Below are 18,567 nucleotides of genomic sequence, written 5' to 3'. Positions count from 1 at the left end.
GCACCCGGCGACCCCGACTCGGCTGGTGGCGATCCAACACCTCAGGAGGGACCCCAGGACTACTCTAAGACTGTGAGTACAAAAACCTGTCCCCCCTGAGCCCCCACAGCGCCGCCTGCAGAGGGAATCCCGAGGCTTCCCCTGACCGCGACTCTTTGAATCCTAAGTCCCGACACCTGGAAAAGACCCTGCACCCGCAGCCCCCAGGACCTGAAGGACCGGACTTTCACTGGAGGAGTGACCCCCAGGAGTCCCTCTCCCTTGACCAAGTGGAGGTTTCCCCGAGGAATCCCCCCCTTGCCTGCCTGCAGCGCTGAAGAGATCCCGAGATCTCTCATAGACTAACATTGAAAACCCGACGCTGGTTTTTACACTGCACCCGGCCGCCCCCGCGCTGCTGAGGGTGAAATTTCTGTGTGGACCTGTGTCCCCCCCGGTGCCCTACAAAACCCCCCCTGGTCTGCCCTCCGAAGACGCGGGTACTTACCTGCAAGCAGACCGGAACCGGGGCACCCCCTTCTCTCCATTCTAGCCTATGTGTTTTGGGCACCACTTTGAACTCTGCACCTGACCGGCCCTGAGCTGCTGGTGTGGTGACTTTGGGGTTGCTCTGAACCCCCAACGGTGGGCTACCTTGGACCAAGAACTAAGCCCTGTAAGTGTCTTACTTACCTGGTTAACCTAACAAATACTTACCTCCCCTAGGAACTGTGAAAATTGCACTAAGTGTCCACTTTTAAAACAGCTATTTGTGAATAACTTGAAAAGTATACATGCAATTTTGATGATTTGAAGTTCCTAAAGTACTTACCTGCAATACCTTTCGAATGAGATATTACATGTAGAATTTGAACCTGTGGTTCTTAAAATAAACTAAGAAAAGATATTTTTCTATATAAAAACCTATTGGCTGGATTTGTCTCTGAGTGTGTGTACCTCATTTATTGTCTATGTGTATGTACAAAAAATGCTTAACACTACTCCTTGGATAAGCCTACTGCTCGACCACACTACCACAAAATAGAGCATTAGTATTATCTATTTTTACCACTATTTTACCTCTAAGGGGAACCCTTGGACTCTGTGCATGCTATTCCTTACTTTGAAATAGCACATACAGAGCCAACTTCCTACACTGTCCATGCAAGGATGAAGTGTTGGAGGCCGGGGCTACTTGGAGCAGGAGACAACAAGCCTTGGTTGCTGCAAGAGTCACAGTCCACAGGGGTACTTGTCCTGCAAGGAGAGGCAAGGCCTCACCGTCTCCCAAGTTGGACAGCGGGGAGAGAGGAACAAGGTGACCACTCCAGATCACCACCTGCGATGCAGGATCCACGAAGTTCCAGAGCAGGGCAGATCCATGAGGTGGACGCTGTTGCTGTAGGTGTCTGCAGGTGCAGGGGAGGGACTCCTTCACTGCAAGGGAGATTACTTGTTTTTTTTAGTGCAGCTGAAGTCTTGCCGACCCGATAATGCACAGCCATGGAAATGTTGCAGTTGCTGGAAGGAGCCAGGGAAACAATGTTGCAAGTCGAGATCATCTCGGCTGTTGCAGTCTTGCTGGTTCCTGAAGAGTCCAGTTGAGGTTCCATTGGCCAGAAGTAATTGATGCAGAGGAGTCTTGGTGGAGTCCTGTATGTCGAATCTGGAGACCCACCCTCAAGAGAGTCCCTAAATAGCTCTCAAGAGGGGGTTTGCTCACCTTGCACAGTGACCACTTATCAGGAGGGGTCCCTGACGTCACCCGTCTGACCTGTCCGTCAGATGCTCTAAGGGGCCTCTGCACATCTTGGTTTCAAGATGGAAGAATCGAGGGGCCACCTGGAGGAGCTCAGCGAACCACCCCTGTGGTGGTGATTGATGGCGGAGTGGTCACTTCTCTTTCCTTTGGCCTCTTTCGTGCCAGAGCAGGGACTGAACGATTGTAGACTGGTTTATGCACAGACAGCTACCCCTCCCAAGCCATGCAACAACTATTTCCAAAGGGGAAAGGGTTTTACCCCTCCCCTCCCGCTCTCCCTCCCACCCCTCAACCCCCAAAAGGAAATCCTTTGTTCGGCCATCCTGGGCCTGAGCTGTTCAAGCAGCAGGAGGGGTGGCAGCTTCGGTTGCCCGGAAAACCCTAGAAGGCTGGTAGGAGCAATGCTGGGGGTCCTCTGAGGAGCCCCCAGAGTGCATGGAATGAAAATGTCACTTACCCAGTGTACATCTGTTCGTGGCATCAGTCGCTGAGATTCACATGGTATGCATGAGCTCGCCATCTGGTGTTGGGTCGGAGTGTTACAAGTTGTTTTTCTTCGAAGAAGTGTTTTCGAGTCACGGGACCGAGTGACTCCACCTTCTGTGCTCATTGCGCATGGGCGTCGACTCCATCTTCGATTGTTTTCCCCGCAGAGGGTGAGGTAGGAGTTGTACTATAGTAATAGTGCCCGCGCAATGAAAAATGTAAGTATGTACCTATTAAAGGATTAAGTAATATATACAAATGTACAAAATTGAAGGTAACTTCTGAACTGCTACAGGCTTCCGGGGAGGTGGGTGGGTCCATGTGAATCTCAGCGACTGATGCCACGAACAGATGTACACTGGGTAAGTGACATTTTCAGTTCGATGGCATCTGTCGCTGTAGATACACATGGTATGCATAGACTAGTAAGCAGTTAGTTCCCCAAAAGCGGTGGTTTAGCCTGTAGGAGTAGAAGTTGTCTGAAATAGAGTTCTTAATACAGCTTGACCTACTGTAGCTTGTTGTGCGGATAGCACATCTATACAGTAGTGTTTGGTGAATGTGTGAGGCGTAGACCAAGTGGCTGCCTTACATATTTCCTGCATTGGGATGTTTCCTAAAAAGGCCATTGAAGCACCTTTTCTCCTTGTTGAATGTGCCCTGGGAGTAATGGGCAGTTGTCTTTTTGCTTTAAGGTAGCAGATTTGGATGCATTTAACTATCCATCTGGCTATACCTTGTTTTGATATTGGGTTACCTGCATGAGGTTTTTGGAATGCAATAAATAGCTGTTTAGTTTTTCTGATGTTCTTTGTTCTGTCAATGTAGTACATTAATGCTCTTTTGACATCTAATGTATGTAGTGCTCTTTCAGCCACAGAATCTGGCTGTGGGAAAAATACTGGTAGTTCTACCGTTTGATTTAGATGGAATGGTGAAATAACTTTTGGTAAAAATTTTGGATTAGGTCGTAGGACGACCTTATTTTTATGTATTTGTATAAAAGGCTCTTGTGTTGTGAACGCTTGAATTTCACTTACTCTTCTTAGAGATGTAATGGCGATGAGAAAGGCAACTTTCCAGGTTAGGAATTGTATTCCGCAAGAGTGCATGGGTTCGAAAGGTGGGCCCATGAGTCTTGTTAGAACCACGTTTAGGTTCCATGAAGGAACAGGTGGTGTTCTTGGTGGTATAATTCTTTTAAGCCCTTCTATAAATGCTTTGATAACTGGTATCCTATACAAGGAAGTTGAATAGGTAGTTTGCAGGTATGCAGATATTGCTGCAAGGTGTATTTTAATAGAAGAGAAGGCTAGCTTTGCTTTTTGTAAATGGAGCAAGTAATTTACTATATGTTTTGGAGTTGCATCTAGCGGTTGTATCTGATTATGATGGCAGTACCAAACAAATCTTTTCCACTTACTTGCGTAGCAGTGTCTAGTGGATGGCCTTCTGGCCTGCTTTATGACTTCCATACACTCTTGGCTAAGTTGCAAGTGTCCGAATTCTAGGATTTCAGGAGCCAGATTGCTAGATTCAGCGATGCTGGGTCCGGGTGTCTGATCTGTTGGTTGTGTTGCGTTAACAGATCTGGTTTGTTGGGCAGTTTGATGTGTGGTACTACAGACAGATCTAGCAGTGTTGTGTACCATGGTTGTCTTGCCCAAGTTGGTGCTATTAAAATGAGTTTGAGTTTGTTTTGACTCAATTTGTTTACTAGGTAAGGAAGGAGAGGGAGAGGAGGAAAAGCGTAAGCAAATATTCCTGACCAGTTTATCCATAGGGCATTGCCTTGGGATTGCTTGTGTGGGTATCTGGACGCGAAGTTTTGGCATTTTGCGTTCTCTTTTGTTGCAAATAAGTCTATTTGTGGTGTTCCCCAGAGTGTGAAGTAGGTGTACAGAATCTGTGGGTGGATTTCCCATTCGTGGACTTGCTGGTGATCTCGAGAGAGATTGTCTGCCAGCTGATTCTGGATCCCCGGAATAAACTGTGCTATTAGACCAATCTGATGGTGGATTGCCCACTTCCATATTTTTTGAGCTAACAAGCTTAACTGCGTTGAATGTGTTCCTCCTTGTTTGTTTAGATAATACATCGTTGTCATGTTGTCTGTTTTGACAAGGATGTATTTGTGGGTTATGATTGGTTGGAAAGCTTTTAGTGCTTGAAAAACTGCTAATAATTCTAGATGATTTATATGCAGTTTTGTTTGATGTATGTTCCATTGTCCTCTTATGTTGTGTTGATTGAGATGTGCTCCCCACCCTGTCATGGAAGCATCTGTTGTTATTACGTACTCTGGCACTGGGTCTTGGAAAGGCCGCCCTATGTTTAAATTTATACTGTTCCACCATAGAAGCGAGAGGTAAGTTTGGCGGTCTAGCAACACCAGATCTAGAAGGTGACCCTGTGCTTGAGACCACTGTGAGGCTAGGCACTGTTGTAAGGGCCTCATGTGCAGTCTTGCGTTTGGGACAATGGCTATGCATGAGGACATCATGCCTAGGAGCTGTAGTATTGTTCTTGCTTGTATTGTTTGGTTTGGAGACATGTGTTGAATGACCCTGTTGAAATTGTGGATCCTTTGTGGAGTTGGCGTTGCTACTCCTTTTGTCGTGTCTATTATGGCTCCTAGATATTGCTGTACTTTGCTTGGCAGAATGTTTGATTTTGCAAAGTTGACGGTGAACCCTAGTTTGTAGAGGGTTTGTATGACTTGATTTGTGTGGTTTGAGCATTGTGTGAGCGAACTGGTTTTGATTAGCCAGTCGTCTAGATACGGGAACACATGTATTTGCTGCCTTCTGATGTGTGCAGCGACTACTGCTAGGCATTTTGTGAATACTCTTGGAGCGGTTGTTAAACCAAAAGGCAATACTTTGAATTGGTAATGTATTCCTTTGAATACAAACCTTAGATATTTCCTGTGTGATTGATGTATTGGTATATGGAAATATGCATCCTTGAGGTCTAGGGTTGTCATGTAGTTGTGTTTTTTGAGCAATGGTAACACTTCTTGTAGTGTGACCATGTGAAAGTGGTCTGATTTGATGAATGTGTTTACTACTCTGAGGTCTAGAATTGGTCTCAGTGTTTCGTCCTTTTTTGGTATCAAGAAGTACAGTGAATAAACTCCTGTGTTTATTTGTGTGCTTGGTACTAATTCTATTGCATTTTTTTGCAGTAGTGCTTGAACTTCTATCTCTAGAAGCTGTGAATGGTATTTTGTTAAATTTTGTGATTTTGGTGGTATGTCTGGAGGGAATTGCAGGAATTCTATGCAATAACCATGCTGGATAATTGCTAAGACCCATGTGTCTGTAGTTATTTTGTCCCATGCTTCGTAATATTGACGTATCCTCCCGCCCACTGGTGTTGTGTGGGAGGGGTGTGTGACATGTGAGTCACTGCTTGTTGGTAGTGGTTTTGGGGCTTTGAAATCTTCCCCTATTCCTAGGGAATTGCCCCCCTCTATACTGGCCCCGAAAACCTCCCCTGTACTGTCCCTGGTAGGTGGGCGGTGCGGACTGTGAGGTGCTAGCTTGTGTGGCCTGACCCCGAAACCCTCCTCTAAAAGGTGTTTTGCGGAAGGTGTTATAAGATCCTCTGCCCTGCGGGGAATAGAGTGCGCCCATGGCCTTGGCAGTGTCAGTGTCCTTCTTGAGCTTTTCTATGGCTGTGTCGACCTCCGGTCCGAACAGAAGTTTTTCGTTTACTGGCATGTTAAGCACTGCCTGCTGAATTTCTGGCTTGAATCCAGACGTTCTGAGCCATGCGTGCCTACGGATGGTAACCGACGTATTAATGGTTCTTGCGGCCGTGTCTGCTGCATCCATGGAGGAGCGTATTTGATTGTTGGAAATGTTTTGACCCTCCTCAACAACCTGTTTTGCTCTCTTTTGCAGATCTTTTGGGAGATGTTCAATGAGATGCTGCATCTCATCCCAGTGGGCTCTGTCGTATCGCGCTAACAGCGCTTGTGAATTTGCGATGCGCCACTGGTTTGCTGCTTGGACAGCAACCCTCTTCCCGGCTGCATCGAACTTCCTACTTTCTTTATCTGGGGGAGGTGCATCCCCAGAAGTGTGTGAGTTTGCCCTTTTTCTGGCAGCCCCTACCACCACAGAGTCTGGTGGCAGCTGAGAGGTGATGAATACAGGGTCCGTAGGAGGCGCCTTATACTTCTTGTCCACCCTAGGCGTCACTGCCCTACTTTTTACTGGCTCCTTGAAAATGTCCTTTGCATGGCGTAGCATGCCTGGGAGCATCGGCAGGCTTTGGTAGGAGCTGTGGGTTGAAGAGAGGGTGTTAAATAAAAAATCATCCTCTACTTGTTCCGAGTGTAGTTCCACATTATGGAATAGTGCTGCTCTAGCCACCACTTGTGAGTAGGCTGTGCTGTCTTCCGGTGGTGATGGCCTAGTTGGGTATGTGTCTGGGCTGTTATCAGACACTGGTGCGTCGTACAAGTCCCACGCATCCTGATCTTGGTCATCGTGGCTCATGGCGGTGTGAGCTGGCGAATGTGACGGGGTGTAAGTTGGCGAAGCCGGAGTTACAGGTGGAGGCGAGGGAGGAGGTGTTACCTTTTGTGCTGTTTGTTGCTGAGGAGTAAACTGAAGCGTTCTCTTTCGTTTGACAGGTGGAAGGGTACTGATCTTCCCAGTCCCCTGCTGAATAAAGATACGCTTTTGCGTGTGATCCACGTCAGTGGATTGCAGTTCTTGTTCAAATCTATGTTTCTTCATTTGAGAAGACATAGAATGCTCTTCAGTGTAGGAGCCAGAAACAGGGTCTGATGTCGCTTTTTTCGGCTCCGAAACCCCTGTCGATTGTTTTTTCGGCTCCGAGGTAACCTTCCTTTTTTTCTGTGCCGAAAATTCTTGGCCTCTATGGTCTTCGGCGCCACTGTCTCGGCGTCGATCCGTGTCGACACCGAACTCTCGGTGTCGATGCTTCTGTTTAGCACTCTCTCGGTCTCGAGGAGGCTGCGTGCCGGTGTCTCGACCGGAGTCGGACGATCTCGACACTAAATGGGCCTTTTTCGGTGCCGATTGTTGGTCACCGAGAATTTGGGTGGAGCCATGGCCGGTTGGCAGTGGCGTCCCCTGGGCCTTCTTTCCTTTTTTAAGGTTTGATCTCGACGTCTTACTCACAGTTCTTGTAGAGTGTAGCTCGTCGGAGTCTGAATCCTGGATGGAAAAGGATTCCTCCTGTTCCTCTTCTGTCTCGAACTGTCGACGCTCTTTTGGCGTGGACGCCATCTGGAGTCTTCTCGCTCGACGGTCGCGCAGAGTTTTTCGGGACCGGAACGCCCGACAGGCCTCACAGGATTCTTCGCTGTGCTCGGGTGACAGGCACAGATTACAGACCGAGTGTAGGTCCGTATAAGGATATTTGTTGTGGCATTCGGGGCAGAATCGAAACGGGGTCCGTTCCATCGGCGTTGTCCTCCACGCGGTCGGGCCGACTAGGCCCCGACGGGGTGCCGAAATCTACCCCGAAGGGCACCGAAGCGCTTCGATGTTCAACGCGTCGTTGTATGTGTCTATCTCTAACCGGATCGCAACGATACCGTCGAAAATCTTCCGTCTTCAGCTATCTTTCCGTTCCGAAACTCGGAGCGACAGGAACACGTCCGAACCCGATGGCGGAAAGAAAACAATCGAAGATGGAGTCGACGCCCATGCGCAATGAGCACAGAAGGTGGAGTCACTCGGTCCCGTGACTCGAAAACACTTCTTCGAAGAAAAACAACTTGTAACACTCCGACCCAACACCAGATGGCGAGCTCATGCATACCATGTGAATCTCAGCGACAGATGCCATCGAACTCATACTTCCAATACTGGCAACCATATTTGGGTATGATTGGCATGTTTGATACCAAACATGTCTAAGTTCGGAGTTCCCATTATGTAGCGGGACATAGGCAGTGGCCTATGATCAGTACATGCATAAAATGGTTTCCCGAAAGTCCATGAAAATGGCACTTGAGTACATGGAAGCCCCTCTGCTAGTCAGGGGTGCCTTCACACACAGGTGCTTGCACCCTGCCCTCTGGGCTAGGAGGGCTTGCCATGGGGGGGGGGCTTATAGTGACCTGGTGCAGTGACCTATGGTGAAAAGGGTGCATGACCCCTTTCACGGAGGCTGCAATGGCAGGCCTGGAGAACACTTTCATGGGCTCCCCTTGGGTGGCATAACACGTGCTGCAGCCCATGGGGATCCCCTGGTGCCCTAATGCCCTGGGTACTATATACTAGGAACTTAGTATGCCAAATGTGGGGTGAAAAATGGTACAAATTACAAAGTTAGAAGGGAGAGACCATAATCACTGGGTTCATGGTTAGCAGGTTCCCAGTGAACATAGTCAAACACACTGACAACAGGCAGAAATGGGGATAATTATGTCAAGAAAGAGGGTATGTTCTTACAACACTGGTCAACATAGGTGGTCCAACTACATAATGGCTTCTACAAACCTAGGCATGTTTGATATCAAATATGTTGGACTCATGCAACTACACCAATTCCAGTGTTAGTTGCATGATACCATGTACTCTAGGGGCTCCTTAGAGCAGTGGTCCCCAACCTGTGGTCCCGGGACCCTCTGGGGGTCCGCAAAGCCTCCTCAGGGGGTCCGCAGCTGCTTAGAAAATTAAATACTGATAAATAAGGTCCCCAGCTTTCAGTAATGACTCAGTGGGGGTCCCTAGATTCCAATAATGATTCAGTGGGGGTCCCCAGGTTCCAGTAATGTTAAAGTGGGGGTCCACAGAAGTTAAAAAGTTGGGTACCACTGCCTTCGAGGATTCCCCCAGTTCTGACTGTGCAGCCTTAAGGGATCTAGCTGCCAGTCCATGCTGCTGCTGACACCAGACACTGTTCAGCCCTCCTGTGGTGGGCCAGGCTGAAGCCAGAGGGGCAGAACAAAGGATTTCCTGCGAGGGAGAAGTGTGACCACTTAACCCTTGTGTATTAGGTGTGTAAGGGGTGGGTGGCCTCTGAGCACGACCAGGCTGCTTTGAAGGGCACATTTGTGCCCTTCTTGCTTAATCCGGTTTGCACCAGTTCAGGAACCCCCAGAGAGAAGTGACTAGGAGACTCACAAGAATGCTATGGATTTTAAAGAAAAAATACTCACAACTATACACATTTTGGTCTCAAATACTAAGACCATTTATAGGAAAGGGCCTCCTTTTGACATGGTTACAATACCACCATTCTCCCCCTTCCCCCACACCGCCTACCACTACCACCCCACACACTTTTTGCCTGGTATCGGACAATCGGATGCGAGTTAGACAAACTGTAGCACTGTGTTCCTGCTAACCAGGTCCCCAGTGCCAGATCTATTTCCCTAAACTGTACAATTGTTTTCCCAATTGGCAAATCCCTTTAGAATCCTGTGAGTCCCTAGTAAATGGTGCCTAGGGACTGAGGTATTAAAGATGATCTCCAAGGGCTGCACCATGAATTGTGCCACCCCAAAGGACCCCTCACCAAATACATGCAGGCTGCCACTGCATGCAATACATTTAAGTCAACCCTCTTGCATGCCTTACAGCCCTAAGGCAGGGTGCATTATATTACATGTGAGGGTATATCTGCATGAACACATATGCCCCTGCTATGTCTGTCGATTCTCAGACATACTAAGTGACCAGGGAAGCCATTTTGAATTCATGTGCTAGACACTGGCCAATACGAGTTCCCCAGCTACATGAGGACTTCAATGAAGATAGGGATGTGTGAAGCCTAAGGCTGCTCAACAACACTACCCCTAAATAGAGCACACTGGGATAGTAAGACATGTCCACTCACTGGGGAACCCCTGGACTCTTTATAGGGTATTTGCATACCACAAAGGGCCAGCTGGGCCTCAGGGCAGGGAGTGGCATCTCCCAGATTTGGGAGAAGCTGGTGTTGCATATCAAAGGCAACAGGAACTTTGAAGTCCCTGGCCTTGGTACATAGATTCACTAGCCATCCTGCTGGAGGAAGTGATAACACCTTCTACCAGAGGAGGAATTGTTTCGGGCCTCAGAGAGTGGTCGCTCATGTCCCGGGGGTGGGGGGGTGAGGGTTGGGTGTAGTAGAAACTAATATGTGGTGGCATGGTGGTTGACACCAGTTAGCCAGCACACTCCAGGACTAGTAGGCTTTAAGTGGTAACATCTAAGGTGCCCTCTGGCTGCATGTCCTAACAAATCCAATACTGGGATCAATACGGATTTATTTATTAATACACGGTGTTTGATAACAAGTATCATACGTTTCAGTGAAGCCATTACGTAGCTGGGAAACTCCTATTGACCAGTAGCCAGTACATACATTAAGATGGTTTCCCTGGTCACCTGCAATAGCTCGTAATCGGACTAGATATCAGATGTATGCTTAAGTAGATATGTCCTCACATAAAATATTATGCACCCTGCCTTAGGGCTTTAAGGCCTGCTGTAGGGGTGACACATATTTCATGTAGTGTCTATCATGGCAAACAATGGTTGTGCCTTGTCGAGTTTTCACCCATGGCTTACACTACGACTCGCAGTTTGAAATTTATAGGCGGGTCCCTTAGGGTGGCACATATGTTCTGCAATACTTAAGGCCCCTCTCTAGTACTCAGGCCATTGGAACTAGGGGTACCATTTACTAGGGACTTACAGGGGTACTAGAGTATGTGCCTAACGTACACAATAAAACATTTTACCTCATTCGAGGTAAAGAGCACAGGCACTGGGGAAGTGGTTAGCAGGACCTCACTGTACCTGCAATCGAAAAACCTCAATGGAAAAAAAGTGGGGGTGACCAACGTAAAAAGGGGCACTTTCCTACACCCACCTCTAAAACCTAGCTGTTTTGCTTCTGAGGGTGCAGAGAGGGCAGTGGGGCATGACGGGCAGGTGCTAGCCATTTCATGTGTATGAAGGGCAGAGGAAAAGAAAGCGAGCTTGACACAAGGGGTAAATTACAGAAAATTAAATGGAATGAGGACCAGGTCGTTGTAGCATAAGGCCACACTCCCTATCATTAAAAGGGGAAATGGCAGAATTGGAGACTTGCCCCTGTCATATTTCACAGAGCGAGAGAAAACCCCACTAGGTGTCCAGGATAGGCATTTAAAAAAAAAAAAAAAAACACACACACAAAAAAAGGGTTGAAGTTATGCCTGTCCTAACCTGTGTCCTTAATCCTCCTTTGATGTGGTAGGAAAACTGGGGTATTCACACACAATGTAAGGAAATGCCTCCTTGGCATGGTTACCCCCTGACTTTTTGCCTTTGCTGATGCTGTGTTTTGAATTGAAAGTGTGCTGAGGCCTGCTAACCAGGCCCCAGCACCAGTGTTCTTTCCCTAACCTGTACTTTTGATTCCACAATTGGCACACCCTGGCATCCAGGTAAGTCCCTTGTAACTGGTACCCCTGGTACCAAGGGCCCTGATGCCAGGGAAGGTCTCTAAGGGCTGCAGCATATCTTATGCCACCCTGGGGACCCCTCACTCAGCACAGACACACTGCTTGCCAGCTTGTGTGTGCTGGTGAGAACAAAACGAGTAAGTCGACTTGGCACTCCCCTCAGGGTGCCATGCCAACCTCACACTGCCTATGCAGTATAGATCAGTCACCCCTCTAGTAGGCCTTACAGCCCTAAGGCAGGGTGCACTATACCATAGGTGAGGGCACCAGTGCATGAGTACTGTGCCCCTACAGTGTCTAAGCCAAACCTTTGACAGACTCCCAGACCATATACTCTTATGGCTACCCTGCACTTACAATGTCTAACACGAACTCCACAGCACCATAATGGCTACACTGAAAACTGGGAAGTTTGGTATCAAACTTCTCAGCACAATAAATGCACACTGAAGCCAGTGTACATTTTATTGTAAAATACACCCCAGAGGGCACCTTAGAGGTGCCCCCTGAAACCTTAACCGACTATCTGTGTAGGCTGACTGGTTCCAGCAGCCTGCCACAACCGAGACATGTTGCTGGCCCCATGGGGAGAGTGCCTTTGTCACTCTGAGGCCAGTAACAAAGCCTGCACTGGGTGGAGATGCTAACACCTCCCCCAGGCAGGAGCTGTCACACCTGGCGGTGAGCCTCAAAGGCTCACCCCTTTGTGCCAGCATCGCAGGACACTCCAGCTAGTGGAGTTGCCCGCCCCCTCCGGCCACGGCCCCCACTTTTGGCGGCAAGGCCGGAGAAAATAATGAGAACAACAAGGAGGAGTCACTGGCCAGTCAGGACAGCCCCTAAGGTGTCCTGAGCTGAAGTGACTAACTTTTAGAAATCCTCCATCTTGCAGATGGAGTATTCCCCAATAGGATTAGGGATGTGACCCCCTCCCCTTGGGAGGAGGCACAAAGAGGGTGTACCCACCCTCAGGGCTAGTAGCCATTGGCTACTAACCCCCCAGACCTAAACACGTCCTTAAATTTAGTATTTAAGGGCTTCCCTGAACCTAAGAATTTAGATTCCTGCAACTTACCGAAGAAGACTGCTGAGCTGAAAACCCCTGCAGAAGAAGAAAGAAGACACCAACTGCTTTGGCCCTAGTCCTACCGGCCTGTCTCCTGCCTTCTAAAGAACCCTGCTCCAGCGACGCTTTCTCCAGGACCAGCGACCTCTGAATCCTCAGAGGACTGCCCTGCTTCCAAGAGACCAAGAAACTCCCGAGGACAGCGGCACTGCTCCAAAAGAACCGCAACTTTGTTTCAAGGAGCAGATTTAAAGACCCCTGCAACTCCCCGCAAGAAGCGTGAGACTTGCAACACTGCACCCGGCGACCCCGACTCGACTGGTGGAGAACCAACACCTCAGGGAGGACCCTCCGGCGACTCCGAGACCGTGAGTAACCAAAGTTGTCCCCCCTGAGCCCCCACAGCGACGCCTGCAGAGGGAATCCCGAGGCTCCCCCTGACCGCGACTGCCTGAACTCCATTTCCCGATGGCTGGACAAGACCCTGAACCCGCAGCCCCAGCACCTAAAGGAACGGAACTCCTGTGCAGGAGTGACCCCCAGGAGGCCCTCTCCCTTGTCCAGGTGGTGGCTACCCCGAGGCCGCCCCCGCACTGCTGAGGGTGTACTTTTTGTGCTGACTTGTGTCCCCCCCCGGTGCCCTACAAAACCCCCCTGGTCTGCCCTCCGAAGACGCGGGTACTTACCTGCTGGCAGACCGGAACCAGGGCACCCCCTTCTCTCCATTGAAGCCTATGTGTTTTGGGCACCTCTTTGACCTCTGCACCTGACCGGTCCTGAGCTGCTGGTTTGGTAACTTTGGGGTTGCCCTGAACCCCCCAACGGTGGGCTACCTTGGACCAAAAACTGAAACCTGTAAGTGAGTTACTTACCTGTGAAACCTAACAATACTTTACCTCCCCCAGGAACTGTGAAAATTGCACTGTGTCCACTTTTAAAACAGCTTATTGTGTTTTATGTAAAAAGTATACATGCTAATGTAATGATTCAAAGTTCCTAAAGTACTTACCTGCAATACCTTTCAAATTAGATATTACATGTAGAATTTGAACCTGTGGTTCTTAAAATAAACTAAGAAAATATATTTTTCTATAACAAAACCTATTGGCCTGGATTGGTCTCTGAGTGTGTGTTCCTCATTTATTGCCTGTGTGTATGTACAACAAATGCTTAACACTACTCCTTTGATAAGCCTACTGCTCGACCACACTACCACAAAATAGAGCATTAGTATTATCTCTTTTTGCCACTATCTTACCTCTAAGGGGAACCCTTGGACTCTGTGCATACTATTCTTTACTTTGAAATAGTGCATACAGAGCCAACTTCCTACACACAATTTATCCTCTGGTTGCGTGAAAGAACACTAAAAACCACAGTAGTATTATATAAAGTGCCCAGAGGGTGTAGCAGGTGTTTGTGCCTGCTCCTTGGTCCCTGGGACATTTTGCCTTTGCACCTACACCATCACAGAGGTGGTGCACAGTCTGGACTTCTGCCGAGGATGCCTCTGAGAAGGGGAGTATGAGGAAGCCTCCACCTGTGTTCAGAGCCTGCATCTGTGGTGAGAGCAGCTTTTTTTTTTAAATGTGTTTTTCTTCATAAGATCAGGTGCACTGTCCCAGTCAGTTTTGGGTGCGCCCAATTAGGGGTTCTCCACATTACAGATCTAAGCAGCTGCCTTTCCCCAGCATGATATTACTGACCGAATTTGTAACCAACTGCCGGATGACTGACTTTTTTTTTTTTTTTTTTTTTAACTTGGACTGCAGATTTGTTAAAAAAAATAAAATAAAAAAAAACATTAAAGAATCGCCCAGTTCAAGGCACTAAATCTTGAATTTGTGTAGGCAATGGAGTACATGTGGTATCCTTATCTGTCGATGATGCTTTTGGCTATGTCACGTGGTCCACTGAATCAGTACTTATACTCCTTTGGTGGGGTGTCAGGCATACACCTCAACAAACACTAAACATAGCTACATCTCTGGCAGGGCAGGTGGTTGTGGAACTGGCGCGGATATGAAGCAATCACAGATGCCGTGGCTGGGTCTTAAATGGGAGGGCCTATTTGGGGGTCTGGATGACCTGCACAGCGACCTTGCATAATGCGCATAATCTGGATAAGACACTGCAGGGGCTTAGAACCTACATACAATTCTGGACATCTATTCCACTCAGTAAAGGGCAGAGTAACAATGGAAAAATTCGTCCTGACTGGTGTCCAGACTCTATACTGCACTGAAAGCAATATATCACTGGCCCAGCTGCAGGCTTAACCAGCTTTGGACGACTATCTACTATACCCACTGACAGAGCTAGCATGGGCAACGGCTTGTGCACAAGGGCAGGAGATTGCGAGCAAAGCATGATTCATATTAGCATGCTTCAGTGACTTCCATCACACAATTTGACAAGGTAGGCTCCACTGGACCAGTTTGGCCAGGATCTTTAAGTGTACCCACTGCAGTGAGCAAGGAGCCAAATTCCTCTACATGACCTGGACATCCAGTAAGACATAGCAGTTATAAAAGAAGGTGGTCCTAAAGCTTGTGGGGGTGACTCACGTTCGACTCACAGCAGCCATGCAACAATGTTTACTGGGAATCGTACCAAACCAAAACACAATAAAATGCAGGATAGATTTGCAACCACAGGCTTACAACTGGCCAAGCACAGGATAGCAATACACTGACAGTATCCAAATGGCCTGAAGCTCACCAAATGGCACGGAGACAGAAGAGTTGGCATTGGAAGAAGTGCTCCAGACCTTCTTGCAGGGTCAACGCAAAAGGGTATGAGGCGGCGGGGAGCACTGAGACTTGGAGGACAGATAAACACTGATAATCTGCCTAGCTATAGCGTGTGCGGGGTGGAGGATGGGGGACCACAGGCTGTGCATGGCTGAGACTGGACACTTGGAATGGGCGAGAAAGGAAGACAGGTGGCGATCCAATGAAGATTGGGTACAGTACATCATTCTGTTTATAACCAATGTTCGTGTATCACTATACTGTATAATGTTCCTTATCAATGAAAGTACCAACTGTGCTTGTGGGGAAGCGTACAGCTGTTGTCAAACTTAAGGTTATTAAACAACTAAAATTACAAATACAGATTTTTTAAAAAGCAAGAAAAGTTGGAAAATAATACAACTGAGCAAAACCTTACCCTGCTGTTCTTCAAAGGCTGCCCAGAGTAAATGGACCAGTGGCTTCTTTGGAAGGTGTATTATGCAAGCTCTGCTGTAAACATGTCTTACTCCTTCAGCACCATGGTTCTCCATATACTTTGCATACTAAATATAAAAGCAGATTGTTAATGCAAGTTTCAGTGTGAGTTTAGAGGGCTTAAAAAGAAGAGTGAATAAAAAAACGTTTTTAAACCCGTTCAGCACCTTATTGAACCACTAGACTAGTTTCTGTAAGGAAGGACGTAGAGAGGCAACGGAGTTGGCATATGCAGCAGTCAAATCTGGTTGCAAGCAGACCATCCCCTAATGCAACAGACATAGTTATATATGAACAATATTCAACAGTACAATGTTAGTCACCAGATCAAATGTTTGAAATTTTAAATGTATTTAGGGAAGAAGGGGAGATTTTTCCTTGCCTTGATCCAAAATTCCTCATAGAGGGCACAACAAATAACACATCTTTCAAACAGGACCACCACTCGCTCATGAGACCCATTTTCAATTTCAAACTCCAAGTATTCTCTCCAGTTGTTCAACTGCGCTTTCTCCAAAGGCTTTACATGGAAGTATGGTCGTTTTATCTAGGGGGGATTAAAGAAAAAAAAAATGCATCAAAGTCAATATATAAACAAACTCTAAATTTGTTTTAAGGACATCCTGTCTGTAGTATGAGCAGTAACAAGATTAAGTTGCATTTTAGAACTGGTAAATCAAGCACTACTACTTTCACGAGTTAGAAGGATTGCACCTCAAAAAACAAAAAAACAAAAAAAAAAAAAAAAGTCTTGAAAATACTGTCACTTTCAAAACCATTCCCACGGCCTATTCAGGTGTCCTATCTTGAAGGAGTAACCGCACAAACGGACAGTGCCAGAATCACCAGGAAAGGAATATGTTACTTGCCCTATAAGCATCTGTTCATAGCATGTACAGCTGTAGATTTACATGCTCTGCATACTCCTGCCGTCTAGTGTTGGGTCTGGATGTGTGCAAATTCTTTTTCTTCAAGAAAGTCTTATGAGTCACGAGGCAAAATGAGGACTCCTCTTGGTGATTACTGTTAGAATGTTTTCGCGGAGCAGGGTGAGAATGCAGTGTGAGTAAGCATTAGTAAGGAGATGTTCATGCATATGAAAGTATAAGAAGGAACAGCAACGGCTAAAGGTGTCCGGGGAGGAGGGTGAGTGCATGTCAATCTGCAGCACTACATGCCACAAACAGATGTGTATAAGGCATGTAACCTATTTATTTCGATGGCATGTGTGGCTGTAGAAACACATGCTCTGCATAGACTGTAAAGCAGTGCCCTCCAGAAAACGGTGGCTAACCTGGGGGTGATGTAGTTGTATGAAAAACAGTACGTAGCACTGCTTGTGTTTAGATAAAGTGTGTGGTGTAGACTACATAGCTTGTAGGAAGTTGGCTCTGTATGTGCTATTTCAAAGTAAGGAATAGCCTGCACAGAGTCCAAGGGTTGCTCTGAACCCCCAATGGTGGGCTACCTTGGACCAAAAACTGAAACCTGTAAGTGACTTACTTACCTGTGAAAACTAACAATAACTTACCTCCCCCTGGAACTGTGAAAATTGCACTAAGTGTCCACTTTTAAAACAGCTTATTGTGTTTTATGTGAAAAGTATACATGCTAAAGTAATGATTCAAAGTTCCTAGAGTACTTACCTGCAATACCTTTCAAATGAGCTATTACATGTAAAATTTGAACCTGTGGTTCTTAAAATAAACTAAGAAAAGATATTTTTCTATAACAAAACCTATTGGCTGGATTTGTCTCGGAGTGTGTGTACCTCATTTATTGTCTATGTGTAAGGAAATGCCTCCTTGGCATGGTTGCCCCCTGACTTTTTGCCTTTGCTGATGCTAGGTTTACAATTGAAAGTGTGCTGAGGCCTGCTAACCAGGCCCCAGCACCAGTGTTCTTTCCCTAACCTGTACTTTTGTATCCACAATTGGCAGACCCTGGCATCCAGATAAGTCCCTTGTAACTGGTACTTCTAGTACCAAGGGCCCTGATGCCAAGGAAGGTCTCTAAGGGCTGCAGCATGTCTTATGCCACCCTGGAGACCTCTCACTCAGCACAGACACTCTGCTTGCCAGCTTGTGTGTGCTAGGGAGGACAAAACGAGTAAGTCGACATGGCACTCCCCTCAGGGTGCCATGCCAGCCTCTCACTGCCTACGCAGTATAGGTAAGACACCCCTCTAGCAGGCCTTACAGCCCTAAGGCAGGGTGCACTATACCATAGGTGAGGGTACCAGTGCATGAGCATGGTACCCCTACAGTGTCTAAACAAAACCTTAGACATTGTAAGTGCAGGGTAGCCATAAGAGTATATGGTCTGGGAGTCCGTCAAACACGAACTCCACAGCACCATAATGGCTACACTGAAAACTGGGAAGTTTGGTATCAAACTTCTCAGCACAATAAATGCACACTGATGCCAGTGTACATTTTATTGTAAAACACCCCAGAGGGCACCTTAGAGGTGCCCCCTGAAACTTAACCGACTATCTGTGTAGGCTGACTAGTTTTAGCAGCCTGCCACAAACCGAGACATGTTGCTGGCCCCATGGGGAGAGTGCCTTTGTCACTCTGAGGCCAGTAACAAAGCCTGCACTGGGTGGAGATGCTAA

At 47.4% G+C, this 18,567-nt stretch overlaps 1 protein-coding gene across 3 annotated transcripts in view; it reads right to left on the bottom strand.

The window, feature by feature from the left end:
- PRPF39 (pre-mRNA processing factor 39) overlaps positions 1 to 18,567 on the bottom strand; it is a 404,622-nt gene that overhangs the window by 262,719 nt on the left and 123,336 nt on the right. For all 3 annotated transcript variants that reach the window (XM_069208720.1, XM_069208721.1, XM_069208722.1), the window contains 2 exons: positions 16,333 to 16,497; positions 15,892 to 16,018 (listed from right to left, as the gene is read on the bottom strand). In XM_069208720.1, the coding sequence (XP_069064821.1) occupies positions 15,892 to 16,018; positions 16,333 to 16,497 (292 nt within the window). The remainder of the gene's footprint in view (positions 1 to 15,891; positions 16,019 to 16,332; positions 16,498 to 18,567) is intronic.

Source organism: Pleurodeles waltl, chromosome 9 (assembly GCF_031143425.1).
Source record: "Pleurodeles waltl isolate 20211129_DDA chromosome 9, aPleWal1.hap1.20221129, whole genome shotgun sequence".
Taxonomy (NCBI): domain Eukaryota; kingdom Metazoa; phylum Chordata; class Amphibia; order Caudata; family Salamandridae; genus Pleurodeles; species Pleurodeles waltl.
The sequence above is the reverse complement of the archived record's forward strand: the minus strand, read 5'-3'. Positions and strand labels throughout refer to the sequence as shown.